This window comes from Lactuca serriola, chromosome 5 (genome assembly GCF_051521515.1).
Source record: "Lactuca serriola cultivar US96UC23 chromosome 5, Lser_US96UC23_V15, whole genome shotgun sequence".
NCBI lineage: Eukaryota > Viridiplantae > Streptophyta > Magnoliopsida > Asterales > Asteraceae > Lactuca > Lactuca serriola.
Genome location: NC_136412.1, coordinates 356,510,942 through 356,530,735, shown reverse-complemented (window position 1 = coordinate 356,530,735; position 19,794 = coordinate 356,510,942). Strand labels below are relative to the sequence as shown.

Sequence of the window (19,794 nt, the reverse complement as noted above, 5' to 3'; positions counted from 1 at the left end):
TCCAAGATGTTGGAAATGGATGCGTGGACATCCGAAACACACGAAGAAATTATCTCTCTTTCAGATCGAAGAGACTCAATGTCCCGTTGAAAGTTGGAGAGTTGAATACTCTTGACCTTAAGAGCGGTAGTCTTCCTTGCAAGAGCATCCATGAGGTAGTTCTCAGCAGCTAAGTCTTCTTGAAGTTTGGAGAGGCGCTCCTCAATGGTTGTTTTGAAGGCTGAGTTGTCGTCAGAAAGAGTTTGACGAAGAGAAGCGAACGACTTCAGCTCTGATGCAACTGATGTAGCCAACTGGTTGACAATTGGTTCCAGCGTTGTTTTGGTGGCTGCAATAGTTTCCTGTAATGATTGCAATAAAGAAGAAGCATCAGTAAATAGTTTATCAACTTTTTCGGTCGCTGCCTCACAGGCTTTGGTGGAGGCATCAATGGCTGCAGTGGCGGAATCAAGAGAAACTTGATGAGCTTTGGAAAAAGCATCAACAATTTTCTGTATGGCAAATTCAGAGATGGCGGACTGGGATGTAGAATATGAGGCGATGAGCGAATCGATTTTATCGTGAAGCTCTTTGAGATGCTTCTTTGTGATAGGAGCATCGTCATCATCGTCACTCTGAACTTGAAACAGACTATAGTAGACCGAATCAAAGGTTATGTCCTCTCCGCCGAGGAATGGTTCTTCACTCTCAGCTGCATGAGCAGGAGATGATGGTGGTGTTGAAGCTGGAGGCTCGGTAGTGAAGGTAGGTTCAGTTTGGGTGGTATGTTCGGTGGTTGGTGTGGGTTCGGGTGCTGAGGTGGATTTAGGTGCGTCAGTATGAACCCCCGTATCAGATACGTTGGTTCTTACTTCTGCAGTTGTTGTTGTTGCTTTTGTAAAGATGGGTGGGGGTATTGGGATGGAGGTGGATGGTATTTGAGCTGTGGAGGTTATAGGGGGAATAGAAATAGGAATAGTAACTAGTGGAGAAGAAATTGGAGAAATGGAAATGTGAATCTCTGGTGTAGGCGAGCGTGGTGGAGTGTTACCACGAGGAGATCCGTCAGAATCAGAACCCTCTTCCTCAGATTCTCTTGAGGACGAAGCGATGATCATTTTTCGCCTAGGTTGGGTTTTTCGCTTCTTCATCGGAGGGGATTGGACAGCCTTGGTGGTTTTTCTCTTCTTGGGAGATGGGCCTTTCGCTCCCTTTGCAACCTGTTTGCCCTTATCAGTCTTCTTTCCTCTTGGGGCAGGCTTGTCAGCATCGTGAATTGACTTGAGCATCTCAGGAGTAAGCTCTCTCAGACCAGAGCGTCGGAACTCCTTGTATGTGTTTATAATCCGGCTCTCAGCAGGAACATCGCCGTACATCGATTCAGGGATTGAACCATTGAAGGGAAATTTCGAGGCATCGGAGACAATGATCTTCGTGGTATGGAAAGTACCAATCAAAGACATTGGAGAACCAACAACAATGGGGATGTTGTGCTTGTCCATCACCCACTTAGTAACAAGAGTCCAGAAACGGGCGTATGAAATATCAGAGTGCCGAGAAGTTGAAGAGAGATTCTGAATAAGTTGTTGCCAAAGGACCGATCCGTAGTCCATATTGATTCCGTTGTAGACCCCGTACAGAATCGAGAGAAAAAGACGACTGGCCCCGTCCGATCCAACAATGCGTTCAGACAGCCCCTTGAACAGTAATGTAAATAACCCATTCCACTGAGGAGGCAGGCACGATTTCTTGAATTTCGTGACCGTAGTCAGCACCTCGGTGTACCCCATGTTGTAGAACATTGAAAATAGGTGACCCACCGGAATTGATTCAGGGTTAACCCTAGTTGAATCAGGTTCAAACCCCAAAATCGAGCAGAAATATTGTTTGGAGATCGACGCCTTGTGATCGAGCACGTCGAAGAAAATCCTGTCGACTGCCTTGTCGTAATGAGTAGTGGCGAAGATCTGAGATAAGAACTCCATAGGAACTGCTTCAACCTTGGTAAGAGCAGGAGCAATCAGCGAGTACTTGAGACACTCGATAATCGGGAACATGAAAACGTCGTACACATGAGGAGTAATATCAATAACCAAACTCTGCTGGGGACGAATCGGCAAGATGTGTGAAGTAGCGTGAACTGATGAAGAATCCGCCATTGTTGTGAAGAAGATGGGAGAGATGATGAACAGTAGAGTGTTTGAGGGTTTTCTTGCTCTCTGGAAATATGGGTGCAGTAAAGAGGTAAACAAAGGTTTACGTTAGCTTTTATACTGTGGGTAGAGGAGAGAGAAGAATCTTTCCCAAATCTTCGAGTGAAATACGAAGAGTTTTTCGGAGGCGATTGACGCGTGACAGTTGGTATTGCCGATGATTACGCATAAGAGAGAGTGTCAGTACCGATTTACACGCCTTCCCATCAAGCGCCATTTTTAGATGAAACGTTTCCAATTCGCACGCCTGGCGTTCTAGTGCCGTTTGAAATCAAATTGATTTGACTCCCGCCTGAGTCAGCATTTTATCATCTTATCTTTTTAACGACATCTTTAAAGCAAAATTACCCACGTGGATTAATATTAACCACAACCCGTTTATAACTGCCAATCCCATTAAAATGCCTTGTAACTAAGGAAATCAAAATTTTGGAAAATCAAAAAGATTTTCGTGCTTAGTGTGTAAAAGAAAAAGAAATAAAGCAACACATTTGAGGGATTATGTGATGTCAATAAAGACACGAAACAATGGATCCTGGGCACGAATCTCTTCCTTCAAAGTCAAGAGAGACCTTAAAGTGTGTGTTGTGGTTTCCCGTTGAATAACGATCAGACACTTATTAAGAAGTGTTGAAAGGCTTCTTTTAATTAGGCTTATTTGGGTGGCTTTCGCTTCAACTCAGAATTCCTGATCTTGATATAAGATAGAAATCGAACGAAGTACTTGTGAGACCAGTGTAGTCTGTTGAACAAGTAGGTTGGAGATAATTTAAGTGGCAAGGTAAAATAATGTATGTAAAATCTCAAAAAAAAAAACGGGATTCCAAGGGAAGAAATGTTATTGGTTGTAACAATTTCATAGAAATCACTCAAAAGGAAATTAGAGATTTTACTTTGTATCCCCATGGATAAGTCCGTCAATTCATTAGTGAAAGCTAGAGCAAATTTATTGTTCACCGTCAATGCATAGTAGGAATTGAATTGTGGGTTTCACTTAGCACGTAGTGACACGAGGCTAAGATCATGAACACATAAATTGTGTAACCATAAACCTCAGTGGTAATTTCTGAGAGTCTCAAGGGTTACGTTTGTGAAGTGAATAAGATGAAGAAAAGTAGTGTAGATGGTGTAAAGAAACCAAAGTACCTCTGCTGTTAAAATAGGGACCAAGCAGAAAACTCTTATCTCAGGTAAGAAGAGAGTTAGGTAGCTCATGATTAGAATAAATATGAAAGCCTAATTGGGAAGACAAGGTTTGTTTGTACCAAGTCAGTAAGGCTATTATTCAGAATCAGGTGAGGCTTTGGACACATACAGTAGCATGCTTCTAGGGACACTTAACTATTGAAATGATTTCCCCACAAATAGACATACAAAAAGATAAAACAAAAAAATATAAAATAAAAATAAAAAAATAAATAAATAAATATTTTTGGAGTTTTTGAAGTAACGAAAAGAAAACAAGAAAAAGAGTAAAAAAAATTTTTGGAATTTTTGATTTAAAAAATAACTTAAAAAAATTGGAACCGAACCCGAGCGTTCGGTCTATTTCGGGTGCAAAAAAAAATAAGTTTGAAAAAGAAAAGAACTTTGATAATAAGATAAATGAATTCGAGAAAATAATACAACAAATTTACAACCAAAGAAACTACCTTTGAGTGATAAGCGAAGAGCAGATGATACGACCGAACCCGAGCGTTTGGTTTATTTCGGCATACATGAGACCCGAACCCGAACGTTCGGTCTATTTCGCTTCCAACTTTTGATCTTGAGAAGTAATCTTTGGTACTGACTCCGATTCCATCATTCCTAGCCCTTGTAGAATTTTGTTGAAAGAAGCTTCAGGAAGAGCTTTGGTGAAGATGTCGGCCAGTTGATCAGTGGTTCGAACAAAGTGAATTTCGACGTTCCCATTTTCCACATGATCCTTTATGAAGTGATACCTCAGTGCTATATGCTTGGTCTTGGAATGTTGCACTGGATTATGACAGATCCTAATTTCACTTTCTGAGTCACAATATAGTGGGATCTTTTTCATATTGAGCCCATAGTCCCAGAGCTGGCTTTGGATCCAAATCACTTGAGATGTATAGGAGGCAGTTGCGATGTACTTTGCTTCGGCTGTAGACAGAGATACATATGTCTGTTTCTTTGATTGCCAGCTAACCAACTTCCCGTCAAGGAATTGGCAGCCTCCAGTGGTGCTTTTCCTGTCTAAACCACAACCTCCAAGGTCTGCATCTGAGTAGGCTTGAACGAAGAAACCTGAGTTTGATGGATACCATAAACCGAGAGAAGTGGTTCGTTTCAGATACCTGAGTATGTTCTTCACTGCAAGCATATGGGGTTTACGAGGATTTGCCTGAAATCTAGCACAGTAACAAACAGAAAACATTATATCAGGCCTGCTAGCAGTAAGGTACATTAAAGAACCAATCATCTGACGATATAACGTAATATCGACTGCCGGTTTCTCCAAGGATGATGTAAGCTTAGTGCCGAATGCCACTAGAACTTTAACTTTTGAGTCTCCCATCATGCCAAATTTAGCAAGAAGAGTCTTGGTGTAAGCTTCCTGGTTGATAAAGATTCCTTCGGGTCCCTGTCTAATATTTAAACCAAGGAAAAAGTTAATCGGACCCATTGAGCTCATTTCAAATTTAGTCTCCATCAGCTTTCTAAATTCAGCTGTTAAGCTAGGATTCGTTGAGCCAAAGATGATATCATCGACATAGATTTGAACAATCATAAGGTGGGTACGTTCCTTCTTATGAAAGAAGGTTGGGTCAACCAATCCTTGTTTGAAGTTTGACATCTTTAAAAACTTGGTTAGCGTTTCATACCATGCCCTAGGTGCTTGTTTCAGACCATAAACCGCTTTGTCCAGAATATAGCAGTGATTGGGGTACTTTTCATTGACAAACCCAGGAGGTTGCTCCACATAAACGGATTCTTCAAGTTCTCCATTCAGAAAGGCGCATTTCACGTCCATTTGGTAGACCTCAAAGTTCTTATGTGCAGCATAGGCCAGAAATATTCGAACAGATTCCAGCCTCGCTACCGGAGCAAAAGTTTCCTCATAGTTAATTCCTTCCTACTGGCAGTATCCTTTCACCATGAGACGAGCTTTGTTTCGAATCACATTGCCTTCCTTGTCCATTTTATTTCTGAATACCCATTTGAGACCAACAACCGAGGCGTCTTTAGGAGTTGGAATGAGGTGCCAAACCTTGTTTCTTTCGAACTCGTTGAGTTCGTCTTGCATAGCTTGAACCCAGTCAGAGTGATCAAGAGCAATATTAATTGTCTTTGGTTCAACTTTTGAGACGAAAGAATTGTACATACAGAACTCTACTTTGGAGAATAGAGAAGTTTGCTTTGCCTTCAGTTGAGATCGGGTCAGGACCTTTTCAGATACATTACCCACTACTTGTGAAATATGATGATCTCTGGTCCACTTAACAAGAGGAGGGTAATTTGGATCATAGGATGGATCCAATTCAGCATTCACCATTTCTTCTAATTCAGATTGGCTATCATCGTCGTAAAACACATCGGCATTCTCCCCCTCGACTGATGAGCTTTCAGGTGTAGCTGGACTTTCTGGTGCTACAGGACTTTCGGGTGGTGTTGAGCGTTCGGGTGGTATTGAGCTCTCGGGTGGAATTGGAATGGAAATCTCCCCCTCAATTTGTGAGCTCGGTTGTTTTGAAGAAGATGGATTCTCCCCCTCAACTGAAGCACCATGCTTTGGAGGTTCGTTTGGAACATGTTCTCCTTCACCCATTCGTTTGGCGGCATCTTCGACGATTTGCTTCAAATGGTCGACTTTGTTGTCTGCTGCCTTGGCTTCCGAGAGAGTAGCTTTCTCTGGTTCATCGAATAGTTCTACAAACTGTTCAAACAAATTAGCAATCGAGGCAGTGACTTGACCTGTTTGAGTGAAGATCTCTCCAATTGCTTCTTCGGTGGCCTTTAGCTTTTTCACGTAGCTGTCGTCGAAAGTCACATAATACGTTTCTTCGATCTTCCTCGAACGCTTATTTAAAACCCGGTACGCTTTTGAAGTGAGTGAGTATCCCAGAAAAATTCCTTCATCAGCTTTAACGTCGAACTTGTTACGATTTTCTTTAGAGTTGAAGAGGAAACATCGTGAGCCGAATACATGGAAGAAATTAACGTTTGGCTTCCTGTTGTTGATGATCTCATAAGGAGTAAGAGAAAAACGCTTGTTGAGATAGGACCTGTTCTGCGTAAAACATGCTGCAGCAACAGCATCAGCCTAGAAATATAAGGGTAGAGAAGCGAAACTTAGCATCGTTCGGGCCGCCTCACACAAGGACCGGTTTCGTCTTTCGACAATACCGTTCTGTTGAGGGGTGTAGGGGGCTGAGAAGTTGTGACTGGTTCCTTTTTCTGCCAAAAAGTCTTCAAATTCTTTGTTTTTGAACTCCAGTCCATTGTCGCTCCTGATGTTGCGAACGACTTTTCTCAGTTGCACTTCAACCTGCTTAATAAACATCTTTAGCTTGAGAGTGGCCTCAGATTTGTGCTTCAGAAAGAACACCCATGTAAAACGTGAAAAGTCATCAACAATAACAAAAATATACTTGCTACCGCCAATGCTTTCGATAGATGATGGACCACATAAGTCAATGTGAAGTAACTCAAGTGGTTCGACAACTTTAGTGTTTATAATGGATGGGTGACTTTGACGACTCTGCTTCCCCATTTCACATGCAGCACACAAATGTTCTCGATCAAACTTGAGCAATGGAAGACCCCGAACATGACCTCCAGTGACAAGCTTGTTGATATCCTTGAAGTTGAGATGGGAGAGCCTTCGGTGCCACAACCAGCTTTCATCAGAATGAGCTTTGGATAGCAGACAGATAGCTGGATTTCCTTTGATAGGTTTGAGATTGAGAGGAAACATTTCGCCTTTGCGTTCTGATTTGAGAATCACCCGTTTTGTTTTCTTCTCTATGATTTCCGAACCCTCATCGTCAAATGAAACTTTAAGACCGGTACCTCCAACAAGCTGAGATACACTGATGAGGTTATGTTGTAGCCCTTCAACGTACGCTACCTTTCTTATAGTGAAATCTCCATTGGTTATCATCCCATATCCCTTTATCGTTCCATATGAGTTGTTCCCGAACTTGACATTCCCACCATTTTGAAGAGATCGAAATTCCCTTAGCTCTTCCTTCCTGTCATGTGACGTGAGCAGCCACTGTCAAGATACCATTTTTCGTCGAACTACTCGTCACTAATAACCTGCAAAAATTAAGCAGATTTAGGAACCCAAAGTTTCTTGGGTCCACGTAAGCCTTTCACAGGAACAGGAATAGTAAGAGAAACATTAACAAGATATGTTCTTTTTATTAATGTTGTTTCATCTTTCTTCTTAATGGTGTATACTTTGATTTTGTTAGGATTAGTTACAGTCGTTTTGATTTCAGGTTTTGGTGTTTGGGCCTTGGACTGCTTTCGGTCATTACTGACTGTGGAAACCTTCGATTTTCCTTTCAAATCCTTTGAAGAATTTGAATTTTGAGCAGGAACAGAATTAGGTTTAGAATGAGAAGTATTAGAATGAGAGAATTTTGACTGAGAATGTTTCCTGACGAGAGGTTCTAAGTGACCCTTTTGTTTTTCATCATTAGAGGGACCGAACCTTGAACTTTGGTAGCTTTTGCTTTCGGAACCGAACCTATGCTTTCGGTTGCTGGTGCTCTCTGAACCGAACTTGTCCTTTCGGTTGTTGTTGCCCTCTTGCGGCCTGACATCACTTTTCTCTGACTTTGAATTTTTGTTATGATAAGAGAAATGGACGTTTTGAGATCGCCAAAACTGCTTTCGCTCTGAGAGATTCTTTTTGTATCTCAGATTCCTTTGCTGCTTTTGATCCTTCACATGTTTTGGCTATTTGTGAATGTTAGCCTTTTGCTTCTGCTTCTTGTCAGCCGGTTCACTTTTCATTGATGATGTTTCGCTTGTGGAAGTGACTTCTTCTACGGGAACTTCTTTTGTACCACTAGTGCTTGGCACATCGAAGTTGTCAGGCTTGTTTAGTGGCGGTGGCACATATCTACCTTTGGTTTTCCAGGATGTCCGCTCTAACAGACCAACAGTTTCGTCGGCGTTATCTATAGGAGCAGACCAGAAAAACTCATCACAGCCATCTGCATTATCTTCGTTCACTATGGCAGTGAGTTCGGCTGTTTGATGTTCGGTTACTCCTGTGACCTTATATACCTGATTTGGTGTTGTTCTCACCTTTTGGTACACAACAACCTTTTCTTCTAGAATCGGGGACTTATTTTGGGACAATCGAGCAAACTCCACAGAATTTTCAGAAATAAGATTTTTGTGGTTTTCGGGTTCGCTCTTGAAAAACTCAGAACAGTCGACTTCATCCTCTACAGAAATTACGCTCATATCATCATCCTCATTGAGCTCAGACGCGTTTTCATCAATTTTATTTTCTGAGCTCAAGTTGGCATTCAATGAGTCAAATTTTTGTATGGTTTCGGTCCTTAGTTTCAGCTTATCATTTTCATCCAAAAGGTTTTTCAGCATGTCCTTATGGTCTTTGGACTTTATGAAAGATTCTATTTTGTCCAGACCATACATGTAAGTGGGATTTACATCATCAGACGAAACAACACTTTCGCAGTTATATGCCTCAGCATCGATTTCATCCTCCTTAAACTCAAGGAAGGGTAAAATCATACGATGAATTTTCTGCCCTATTTCACAGTTTAGATGCAGTTGAGTGATGTTAGCATAAAGACGTTTAGCAATTAAACAAAAAACATTTATCTGTTTCAAAAGTTTTAAATTGTCTCTTTGTAAATAAATGTTTTCATCCTTAGACTTAATCAGCTCTGACTCCTTCAGCTCTATCCACATCCTTCGTTCCTCACTCTTGGATGACACCCTGCTTATTTGGTCAGTTAGGTTAGAATTGGTGATCCGTGTTTGAGTTAAACAACTATCCAAATTTGAGATTCTTGAATTTAAGCTATTTAATTCTCTTTCATATGATTTCTGTGGGACTTTAAATGAAATAAAAAGAGATTGTACCTTCTTTATCAATTCATCAAGCTCATTGATCTGCACACTGAGAGGTTTTGCTGTGAAGCATAAGTCCTCTCGCTCCTTGGTGTCCTCATTCCCACCGTCTGTATTGTATCCCCTCATGTGAGATACATCAGTCACCATCAAACATTTCCCACTGCTTTCATCACCTCTCGCAACATATGCCTTTCCATGAGATGGCTTCCTGACTTCATCGTCCTCTGAGTCGGTTGACCACACATGCACGCCACCGAACTCGTCATCCTCTGCCGAACCCTGTACAATAAGAGCATTCATAGAAGGGTTAGTAGCAGCTTTCTTCCTCTTGATCTTTTCCAGCTTTTTCATCAACATAGCATCTTCATCTTTCTCCTCATCCTTTTCTGCCATTTTCTTTAGAACGCAGTCTTTGGCATAATGGTTCTTTCCTCCACAGTAGTAGCAGTTGATGCCAGAATCTCCTTCAGCCTTCGCCTCTTTCTTTGGTTCTTCTTTCTTTGGCTCCTCCCTAACCTTTTCAGAACTATAGCTTCCCTTCCAATTTCGGTTCTTATTGGTAGGGAACCTTTTCTTGATGAACCTCTTTAGATTAGACACCATCATTGCATAATCTTCAGAAGTAAGATCATAGTCTTCTAGGTTCAGATCTTCATCTTCTACCACATTTTTGCTTTTAGACAGGAGGGCTAAGGACCCCAAGCTTGAAACAACATTCTTCTCTTACATGACAATCTTTCCTTGAGATTTCAAGATTCCCACCAGCTTTGCCAGCGAATAAGATATGAACTGCTCATGAGCTTTGACTGTGGACACGACAGCTCTCCACTCTGATCTTAGGCCATTCAAAAAGGTAACCTTCTGTTCAATCAGCTTCCTTTCTATATCATGTTTGATCATCTTGCTAAGAAGATGATTGAAGCGATCGAACGTCTGAGTAACAGTTTCATCGGTATTCTGCTTAAATTCACCGAACTAAGATAAAAGCAACGTCTGAATGGAATGTTCCAAATCTTCATCTGTGGAATAAAGCTCTCGCAACCTATCCCAGATTTCTTTAGCGGTACTGCATGAACTCACTAACCTGAATGTATCAGATTGAAGAGCGAATCGGATTAGTCTCAATGCTTTGATATTGCACTGAAACTTTTCCTTTTCGTCTTGAGCGACGTCTTTTACATCTTTTAACAGATCATTATATTCTTTCTGAGTTTTGATGATCTTTGATGTTCCTGAGTGAGCGAATGGTCCAGACACGATTGCTTCCCAAATAAGATATCTTATCTTCAGATCCGATGACATAATCTTCAAAATGATGCGCCCAGACTTCATAATCTTGGGTGTAAAGAATAGGAATCTTCGTCGTTGAACCAATGTTGTTTGAGATGTTGATAGAATTAGATTGAGACTCGTCCATGCTTGATCGTTTAACCTGTTTGAAAAGATCAGACTTGTAATACGTAATATTAGGGCAAAACAAATAAATGCTGAGTTACGTCAATTATGGAATGACGGCTCAATAAATATCAGTTAATGCGGAATAACCCTAATCGTAAACTCTTTCACAGAAAAGATGTGTATCAATTACACAGCCTCCTGCTCTGATACCAATTGATGAGTTATAAAAACTCTTTTGATTGATTAGATCTTTGTAACAGGTAAATAAAGAACACAAAAAGCAGTGAAATAAAACACAAGTATGGATCACAATGAGTAGAATGATTCAATTACTCAATCCTCAGCAGAGCTCGACTAAGAACTTCCGCTGTAGAGGATTCTAGGGTTACAAAACAAGAACGATGAATATGCTTGAAAATACTTATCTAATCGTTTCTAATCATTACGTTCTAGGATGCATGCAAGCATCTATTTATAATAAACCCTACAAAACTCACGGATGGACAGGCTCATAACGGAGATAAACAATGGACTAGCTAACGAGCCCAATAGACGCAACACAATACTGGACCTAACAAGATTCAATAAATATAAATGAGTTATGTTGCAGCAACCAATAAGAAAACTGTGGAACAATTGTCGATCCAAATAATTGAAATAAATGAGATTCAAACAAAGGAAAAATTGATTAACTTAGATATACCTTTCAATTTGTTAGCATCCTTCATAACGTCATTGGAGAAGCTCTTACCAAGCTTTTTTTTTGGAGGTGAAAATTACAATCGGAATTACTCCATCGAAAAACACCACCAGATGTATCTCCTTCAAAGCCTTTCTCTTGTTATTCCTTGACCTTCAATAGAGATTATATAAACAACCATAGATCTAGATTTACTTTTCACTCTCTCTACTTTCTTAATCAGATTCGTTAGACATGCTTACCGGAATCTAATTAGCGATCGAAATCTGAAATAGATTTCCTCTCGGTCTCAATAAATGTCTGACCAACATCTTCCTTTTGTAGTCATAATATCAAATCTATAACTGGTGTTTTCAATTTACCGGAGAAAATGGTCTGAGAACATCCATCCAGTGGTCGACGATTGAGTGAGGTTTGATTGTGATGGCACAGGAAGCTGTAATAAGCCGACGTCGATGGTGCTGGCGGTGATGAAAGTGATAGATATGACGGTTCAATATTGTTTTCATCATATTTGTGTTTTTGCTAGCGGGAGGGTAGCGATAGGGGAGAGGGGAGACGAAGATGTCAGAAGTCGTCAGAGGAAGCGGTGGAGCCAGTCGTCGACGATGATGCTAGTCGTCGGAAATCTAGCTCTCGATGATGGCTAGAATAGATGAGCTTCCAGATGATATGAGAGATATCAGATCCAGATGTGATTTTGAATCAAATATTATGTGTTTAAAAAAATAGGTTTTGATTTCACAATATTTACTATGATGCCATTTCTCTTTTATGTTTATTAAAGTGGGCTAACTTTTGTATTTATTTACCATCATACATTTTTTATTAATAAGAAATATTAATGATAAAATATAATAATTATAAGTTTAAAATGCTAGTTCTTAGGGTTCTTAATCTTTTTTGGTTCTCATTTGAACCTCTCTCTCTCTACATATATATATATATATATATATATATATATATATATATATGTATATATATATAATTAAGATTTAACAGACTTATGACTATTGCTCTTGCCTTGACTCCTGTTCCTTGTTTGGTTGTGGGCTTAAGGTAGGATCACATGTCCGATTGTTAGTTAAACCTTAAGTATACATGCTAAGTATATATATGAGTATTAAACTTTTTAACATTGTCAATCATTTAAGTACAAACAAAACACTTGGAAACTATAATAGGTATAGTTTTGAGATCCATTCACACTTTTATCTAGTTCAATAATACAATACATGAAGCAATACATAAGTATAAACTACTTTTCATTACAAGTACATTATTCATTTACCAGAACAAGAAAACAGATACACACTGTATGTAAACGAGTTAATACTAGAATGTGAGATACTACTTCAGGGTACATAGTAATGTTCTTGCTAAGTCATGTATTATAACCAGAGTCTTCTGGAAGGAGAGTGTGAGTTTGTGTATAGATCTACACGGGACTGACAATCCCGCACCTTGGTTGTTAGCTACACTTGGGACCGGCAGGTCTACGGGTGACAAATGTCATAACTTTTTCAACTCCTGAAGAACGTCGTGTAGTATACTAGTTAATTTAGTATGGTTATAATCTCATTCACATTAAGCATTAACTAAACAATTCGGTTTAAAAAACAAGCATTACTTTAGTGGTTTTATTTTAAGTAATAGGACTACCTATCATTACTTTCAATAACTATTACACTATAGAGTTCATACACGTGCAGTACAATATTTCTACGAAAGAAAACATACATTTATAGGAAAACATACACTAATACTATTTCAGAGTACAATAACATACAAAATATATCGGTCTTAAGGCCTAAGACTGCTTTTCATTTAAAATAGAGAAAATATGGGATTTTCTGGGGAACACGCTATCATTTTCATGGAATAAATACAAACATCAAATACTAAATGCTTATGAACTCACTAACTTAAATGTTGATACTCTCTTTTCAACATAACTTGTATTCTCAGGGAACCAGTAGACACGTACACTCACCCAGGTTTTTGAGAAGGCGGAGCTTATTCAAGACTCTGCTTTTATTTTGCTATACATTTTTGGTGTCTTATAAAAATACTCAGAACACACATGTATTAACTATATTTTAAATATAATGGTTGTTGTTGCTTGTTTTACTATGATGCAATTGTTATGATATTGTACATGACGTCTTCCGCCCCCGAACATTTCCACCGTTCCGGTTTAGGGGTGTCACATGAATCCTCCGAAATTTCTACCTAAGATTGTATTAACACTAGATCTTCTTAGGGAATCCATTCTTGAGGCTTCTGCTTTGTCTTTTCTTGCACTTGTTGTTTTCCTTTACGGCATAAAAGGGGGGAGTTGAGTTTCCCATACAATTTTGTCGTCTGACTTATCGAGGCTTTGGTTTTGTGGTTGAGAGTGAAAGGGTGGGGTTTAGCTTTGGGTTTGAGGTTGATAGAGTGGGGTTTGGCTTGTTAAAAACCAAAACCAATAGACACACAAGGAAGTGGACAAATAATATTGAGAATTATATGTCGACTAGTTGCAAATAATAAATCCAATTATTATTATTTTGATTACCAAGTTTCGTCTATCAATCTTTCTAGATTAGATCTGATTATAAGAAAGGTAGAAGAAGAGTGTCCTTTTATTGGACGAAAGTAAACACGAGATAGAAAGGTAAAACCTACATGTTGACAGCTGATCTTGATCTTAGAGAACTGCATGGATTGGACTCCTGTCCTTAAAGGTTTTTACTTCGCTTCTATTAGTTGTAAGCAACAGAGTAAAACCTTAGGATAAATGCAGACTTATTAGTTTTCGAACAGCACTGGAAAACGATATACGCAAAGTGAATACTCAGAAGGATGGAAGAAATCGCCAAGAGAGGATGAGAGCTTCGAAATTTGTGTGGAATACGGCTCCTAAGGAGCTGTATTTATAGGTATCGAAACCCTAGAAGGCCCTCATAAGTCGGACCCTAAAAACTCTAGGGAAATGCCTTACTCTCAAAGCAAACCGTTTTTTGGGCCTTATAGAAGACTTTGTCACCTTATCCACGAAGTCAACACGGGTCAACCGTTCAACCAGATCGGTCGAACCAAATTGACCCAAACTTCGCCAAAAATAAAACTTGTTCAACTCCCAGCGACCGATGCGTCATGCGAAGTGCCAAGTGCGCCTATATCGCACCATTACATGCATTCGTGGTGTTGTCTAGTTGCCAACGTGACTATACAAAAACTCAAAAAATAAACTAGTTGTGGTACGTCAAACACAACTTAAAGGAAAATGAGTCATGAGGTAGCCAACTATTGATTTTGTTCACATTTGATCTTTTTTTTCCTTATATACTATATCATTTAACTATGTTGTTTGTGTCCACTATAGCGTTTTTGACCGACTATCAGTAGTTCCAAACTGTAGGTTACAATGTAGGTCTCTATGGATTTAAAAAAGAAAGAAATCACATCGTTAATTATTTTACCGGAACTAAATAACAAACCATTTACCAAATATCGACCCGACCCGAACATCTATTGGGCTGTATGTCTCTAACACTGATAGTCAAATATTGTCTATATAAGGTAAGGTCCAAAAAACAAATAATAACAACACAACTCTCGCTCGCACTAACGAAAATGGACAGTTTATGGCAGGAGCAGAATTCTGGTGTTGGGTTTCAGTTGCCGGAGAGTCCACGGAAGCCGATGGAGTTTTTATCAAGATCATGGAGTGATGCTCCGCTTCAAGTCTCCAAAACTCTGCATTCTATTTCTCCGCCGTCTCCGTTGATTCCTAAGGCCGGAATAACCGCTAATAGAAACACCACAAATTCGAATACTACGTCGGAGAACAACGGTGGTGTTTTCGGCGTCGATGCAGCGGAGGAGTCGGTGGTTATGACGACGGCGGCTTCGCTTTCAGGCAACACATTTTCGTTTGCTTCCTCCGCCACTTCGCAACTCGTGCTTGAACGAATCATGTCTCAGTCGGTGAGTTCCGTGTCTTCTTCATACACATTGAAATACATTTAATACATTAATTTACCCTTCGTAAAATAGATCCTATTTATGTGATGTGAACAGATGATGTAATGGTAGTTATTGGATTTAATGTTTTGTATGATTATTTAAAAAAACAAATTACGAATTGAATGAATGGGGCAGGATATATCGCCATTAGCATCAGGGAGGCTGTCACACAGTAGTGGACCACTTAATCCATCGCACATGGAAGAAATCGACAGTCCACATATATCACCCTCCGATGAGTATGACGACGTCGTTAAGGTACTCACTTTCGCTTTCATGTTTCTATTTCCACAAATATCAAATATATATATATTCATGATGAGATCTTTAATTTTGATCTTTTTAGTTTTTAATAAATCGTCAATCTCATTTTTGTCCTATCTGGATTGGAAGTTAAAAAAATATTTACACAATTGAATTTTATAACTGTTCAAATAATTTGAAAACATATCTTCCATCATTACAAATATGAACTCGAAAGTGTACCATGTACGTGTTAAAACTTAAAAAGGGCGTGTCATATATTTTATTGGACATATTTTTATTTATATTCTTTTAGCTATTTGAGTTTTCAAATCAAAGTTGCCGTATAAAGATGGTTTTGTTTGCAAACTACCTCAGAGGTTTCTGTAAAAGACGACGTCGTTAGTGGTGTGCCTGTGTATGCTTTGCTTTTTCTAATATGAACAGTAACATTGAAGACAGATAAAATCATTGCAACAGTGATGATCTGTTTTTTGTTCTTTTAAATCTGGAGGGAAAGATAAAAGTGAGAGCTTCGATGCCCTATAACTTTAACTTTATTATCCCTTCAGGGGACAAAGATTTCTTTTTTGTATTTGGGCAACAGCTTTTCTTTTTGGTTTTATTTTGACCGTCAAACCTCCAGTCGTTGTCAAATTATTCATTAACTTCACAATTTTTTTATTCATAAAATACAGTTTTTGCGGGCCAACAACACCCTGCAACCCTTGTTTGCCAATGGTCGAAGCGGACATGGGTGTAGCACCACCCCTGCTGGAAAAACAGTAGGAAGGTGGTTAAAGGAAAGGAGAGAGAAAAAGAAAGAAGAGACACGAGCTCACAACGCACAGCTCCATGCTGCTGTGTCAGTTGCTGGAGTGGCAGCAGCAGTAGCTACTATTGCTGCTGCCACTGCAGCAGCATCGTCTTTACAAAAAGACGAACACATAGCCAAGACCAATATGGCCGTGGCCTCCGCCGCAACTTTGGTTGCTGCACAGTGTGTCGAGGCTGCGGAGGCCATGGGAGCTGAACGCGAACACCTTGTTGCCGCGGTCAGCTCTGCGGTTAATGTAAAATCCCATGGAGATATTTTAACTCTCACCGCTGCTGCTGCAACCGGTAAACCTCAAACCCTACCACTACAGAATCTAAAGGGATCAATATTGACATGTTTTGTTAAAAATGGGTAGATTTTGATACATTTCGTTTAATATTAAAAAATTGGTTGTTTTTTTTGTAGCTTTACGTGGTGCAGCAACGTTGAAGGCGAGAGCATTGAAGGAAGTATGGAATATTGCAGCAGTAATACCAGTGGAGCGAGGGGGTCTTAAAGAAAGCAAAAGTCAAGGAAAGAACAATGTCTACTGTGAGCAGCCTCCCCTTCCCCCTGAAGAGAATTTTCTTGGGATCTGTAACCAAGAACTCTTAGCCAGGGGGAGTGAGCTACTCAAACGCACTCGTAATGGTAAAAACTAACAACCAACCAACTTGTCTGATAAAATTAGTCATTTAATTAATTAAATTTGAAAATGAAATGGCAGGTGATCTTCATTGGAAAGTTGTGTCTGTTTACATTCATCGCACTGGTCAAGTGATGCTAAAGATGAAGAGCAAACATGTCGGTTCTACCATTACCAAAAAGAAGAAAAGTAAGTAGTTCTACTAAAGCGTGTTTTTTGGATCTGTGTTTTGAAACTGATTATCTGATTCTGTAATTATTTGCAGATGTGGTGGTGGAGGTTGTCAAGAACATGGCGGCATGGCCAGGGAGGCATTTGTTTGATGGCGGAGAGGAGCGGCGGTATTTTGGGCTGAGGACAGTTGGGCGTGGATTGGTGGAGTTTGAATGCAGGACACAAAGAGAATACGATATGTGGACTCAAGGTGTTTCAAGACTTCTTTCCATGATAGATGAAAGGAAGTTCAACAAATAAAATATAAGAGGAACAAATAACAAATGTGTAGGTAAATTGTATTGTAATAACCAATGTGTGTGCTTAGTAAAACTTATAAGCTCCTTTTTCAATGTTCCAAGTTCTTGTTATATAAGCTTAGTTGGATTTGTTTTAGTTTGAAAATATGAACTTAAAATAACATCATTCTCACATTAAAATAACACATGATAACAATGACATGAGATATAACATAAAGCACAAAACCCTTCCTTTATTTCATTTCACTTAACCAAAAGTCTGAAAAAAAAAGGTACAGTACTACATACTAGTTACTACATACAACATACATGACCAGTATGGATTATGAAAGTCACTTCCTACACATATTTTTTATTTTTTTTGTTCTTCCTACCAGCAACAGAATTAAATATAATAATCCAATCCAATTAGGCTTGAAGAAAAGAATCTATTCAAAGATGAATACATGGATACCGTTTAAGTATGAACAGATGGTGAAGGCCATGATTGATCTAGGTGTCTGCAGCTCGTAAAATGGTAAGCAATGAAATGAAAAGATTGATGATATCGAGGTATAGAGCCACAGCAGCCCATATATACTCATCGTAAGTGTATCGTTTTATTAGATTGTCAGTATCATAAACAATGTAACCACAGAACACGATCGCTGATAAACCCCCGTATATCATCACTGAAATCTTCCCCAGAGGAAAGAAAATCTGCAAAAATATTATTACCAAATAAGCTTCAAATCAAAAAAGGTTGAAAATTTTCACTATCTATAATGAGTAAAAAAAGGGGTTAAATGAATGAATAACCTGAATGAAGGAAAACACGATAAGCACCATAACAGCACCAAACAAAAATGGCCCCAAGAAATTGAAGTCGTAACCTCTCTTTGCTGCCCAGAATGTGAATCCGGTGAGACTCACCACCACCACAGCAGTCAAAATAACTGCTTCCAAGATAACTTTCCCTGTAGAAATTCATTCGATTAACACACTGAAAAAGTAAATTCGCGAACTAATTATTCACCATGGACATACCACTAGTGAAGGAACATGTCAAACCAACAGCAAAAGCAAGAGTGATGGTGAAGATCCCAAGAAGAAGATAATTGATGGGATGGCGCTGATAATAGTACGACAATGGGCACAAAGCTGTACAACAAAAATCATTAAATGGAAACTGCTCAAACAATTAAAGCAAAATTAATACGAAATTGTTTGAAATTCATACTGATGAATGGAGCAATGATGAGAAGAAGGTAACAAGCTAATCCGGCGTTAGTGGTGGTGAAAAAAATGACGATCGGATGATACGTGACGACGAGGGAGCCGACGGCGGCGGTGAGGAGTAATTGTATGGCGACGATTGAGTATATCTTACGAATAAACGACCACCGTAGCTCCGGTGACTCCAACATCATCGGGTACAGCGGCTGACTTGATCCCGACTCGATGTCGTCTTTTAGAAACGGTTGTTGATCCCACATCTTGAACAGATCTGTGAAAACTTCGGAAGTTTAAGCACGAAACGGAGCCAAATTGGGGAAACTAGGGTTCTGGATTATGATATAATCAATGAATTCCAGACTTGACGAAGAAGAAATGAATGGGGGATTAGATTGTGTTTAAATGCAAGATGTGATTATAAGATTGACTTTTGTAGATTGAAACGAGGAATTCGTGTCGTACGTGCAACGTTAAACGCATCTACCGAAAAAAAAAAAAAAACTTATACGTGTACAAGAGAGCGCCCTTAAAACACATTCTACCAATTAGGGTCCGAAGTATTTCTCACGGAACTTGAACCACAACACCACCGAGTCACTGCATTTGTGTTGGGATGGTGTGCATGCGAGAAAGAAGACAGAAGAATGCTTGCACAGAGAAAGAACGTTGTGGTCAAATACTCAAATGTTGCGCTGACCACAACTCTCCACGACAATGACGAAGAACGAAGGTATGGGGTTGTGTTCATAGTCGTTGTCCTTGCTAGCGTGTACAATAAAGCCCTACGTTGAGGGTATATCATAAGGCCATATACAAAGTTTTTTAGCGAGTAACAAATAAACCTTCAAACTCGGCCATCGTGTTATAAATATTAAGGCAAAAACCAATCCATATCCCTCTGCTACATCTTTTTCATAACATTTGTTAGTTGCTTATAATTGTATCTTAAAACATTATTATGGTCACCATGCCTTGTGCATGAAACTGATGTTACAATATCATCTCATTGTGAA

The 19,794-nt window shown here is 39.3% G+C and overlaps 2 protein-coding genes across 2 annotated transcripts; one reads left to right on the top strand and one right to left on the bottom strand.

The window, feature by feature from the left end:
• The first annotated feature begins 14,954 nt into the window (after positions 1 to 14,954).
• Positions 14,955 to 17,659, top strand: LOC145055620 (VAN3-binding protein-like). Its single transcript, XM_079003977.1, has 6 exons — positions 14,955 to 15,348; positions 15,523 to 15,645; positions 16,329 to 16,752; positions 16,874 to 17,098; positions 17,175 to 17,282; positions 17,359 to 17,659. The coding sequence occupies exons 1-6, from the start codon at positions 14,995 to 14,997 to the stop codon at positions 17,565 to 17,567; spliced, it is 1,443 nt and encodes a 480-aa protein (XP_078860103.1). The 5' UTR covers positions 14,955 to 14,994; the 3' UTR covers positions 17,568 to 17,659.
• Positions 17,660 to 17,774: 115 nt separating this feature from the next.
• On the bottom strand, positions 17,775 to 19,536 carry LOC145055621 (protein LIFEGUARD 2-like). Its single transcript, XM_079003978.1, has 4 exons — positions 18,786 to 19,536; positions 18,593 to 18,706; positions 18,365 to 18,522; positions 17,775 to 18,265 (listed from the first exon to the last, which is right to left on the bottom strand). Exons 1-4 carry the CDS (start codon positions 19,039 to 19,041, stop codon positions 18,059 to 18,061), a joined length of 735 nt encoding a protein of 244 aa, XP_078860104.1. The 5' UTR covers positions 19,042 to 19,536; the 3' UTR covers positions 17,775 to 18,058.
• Between the last annotated feature and the right edge of the window lie 258 nt (positions 19,537 to 19,794).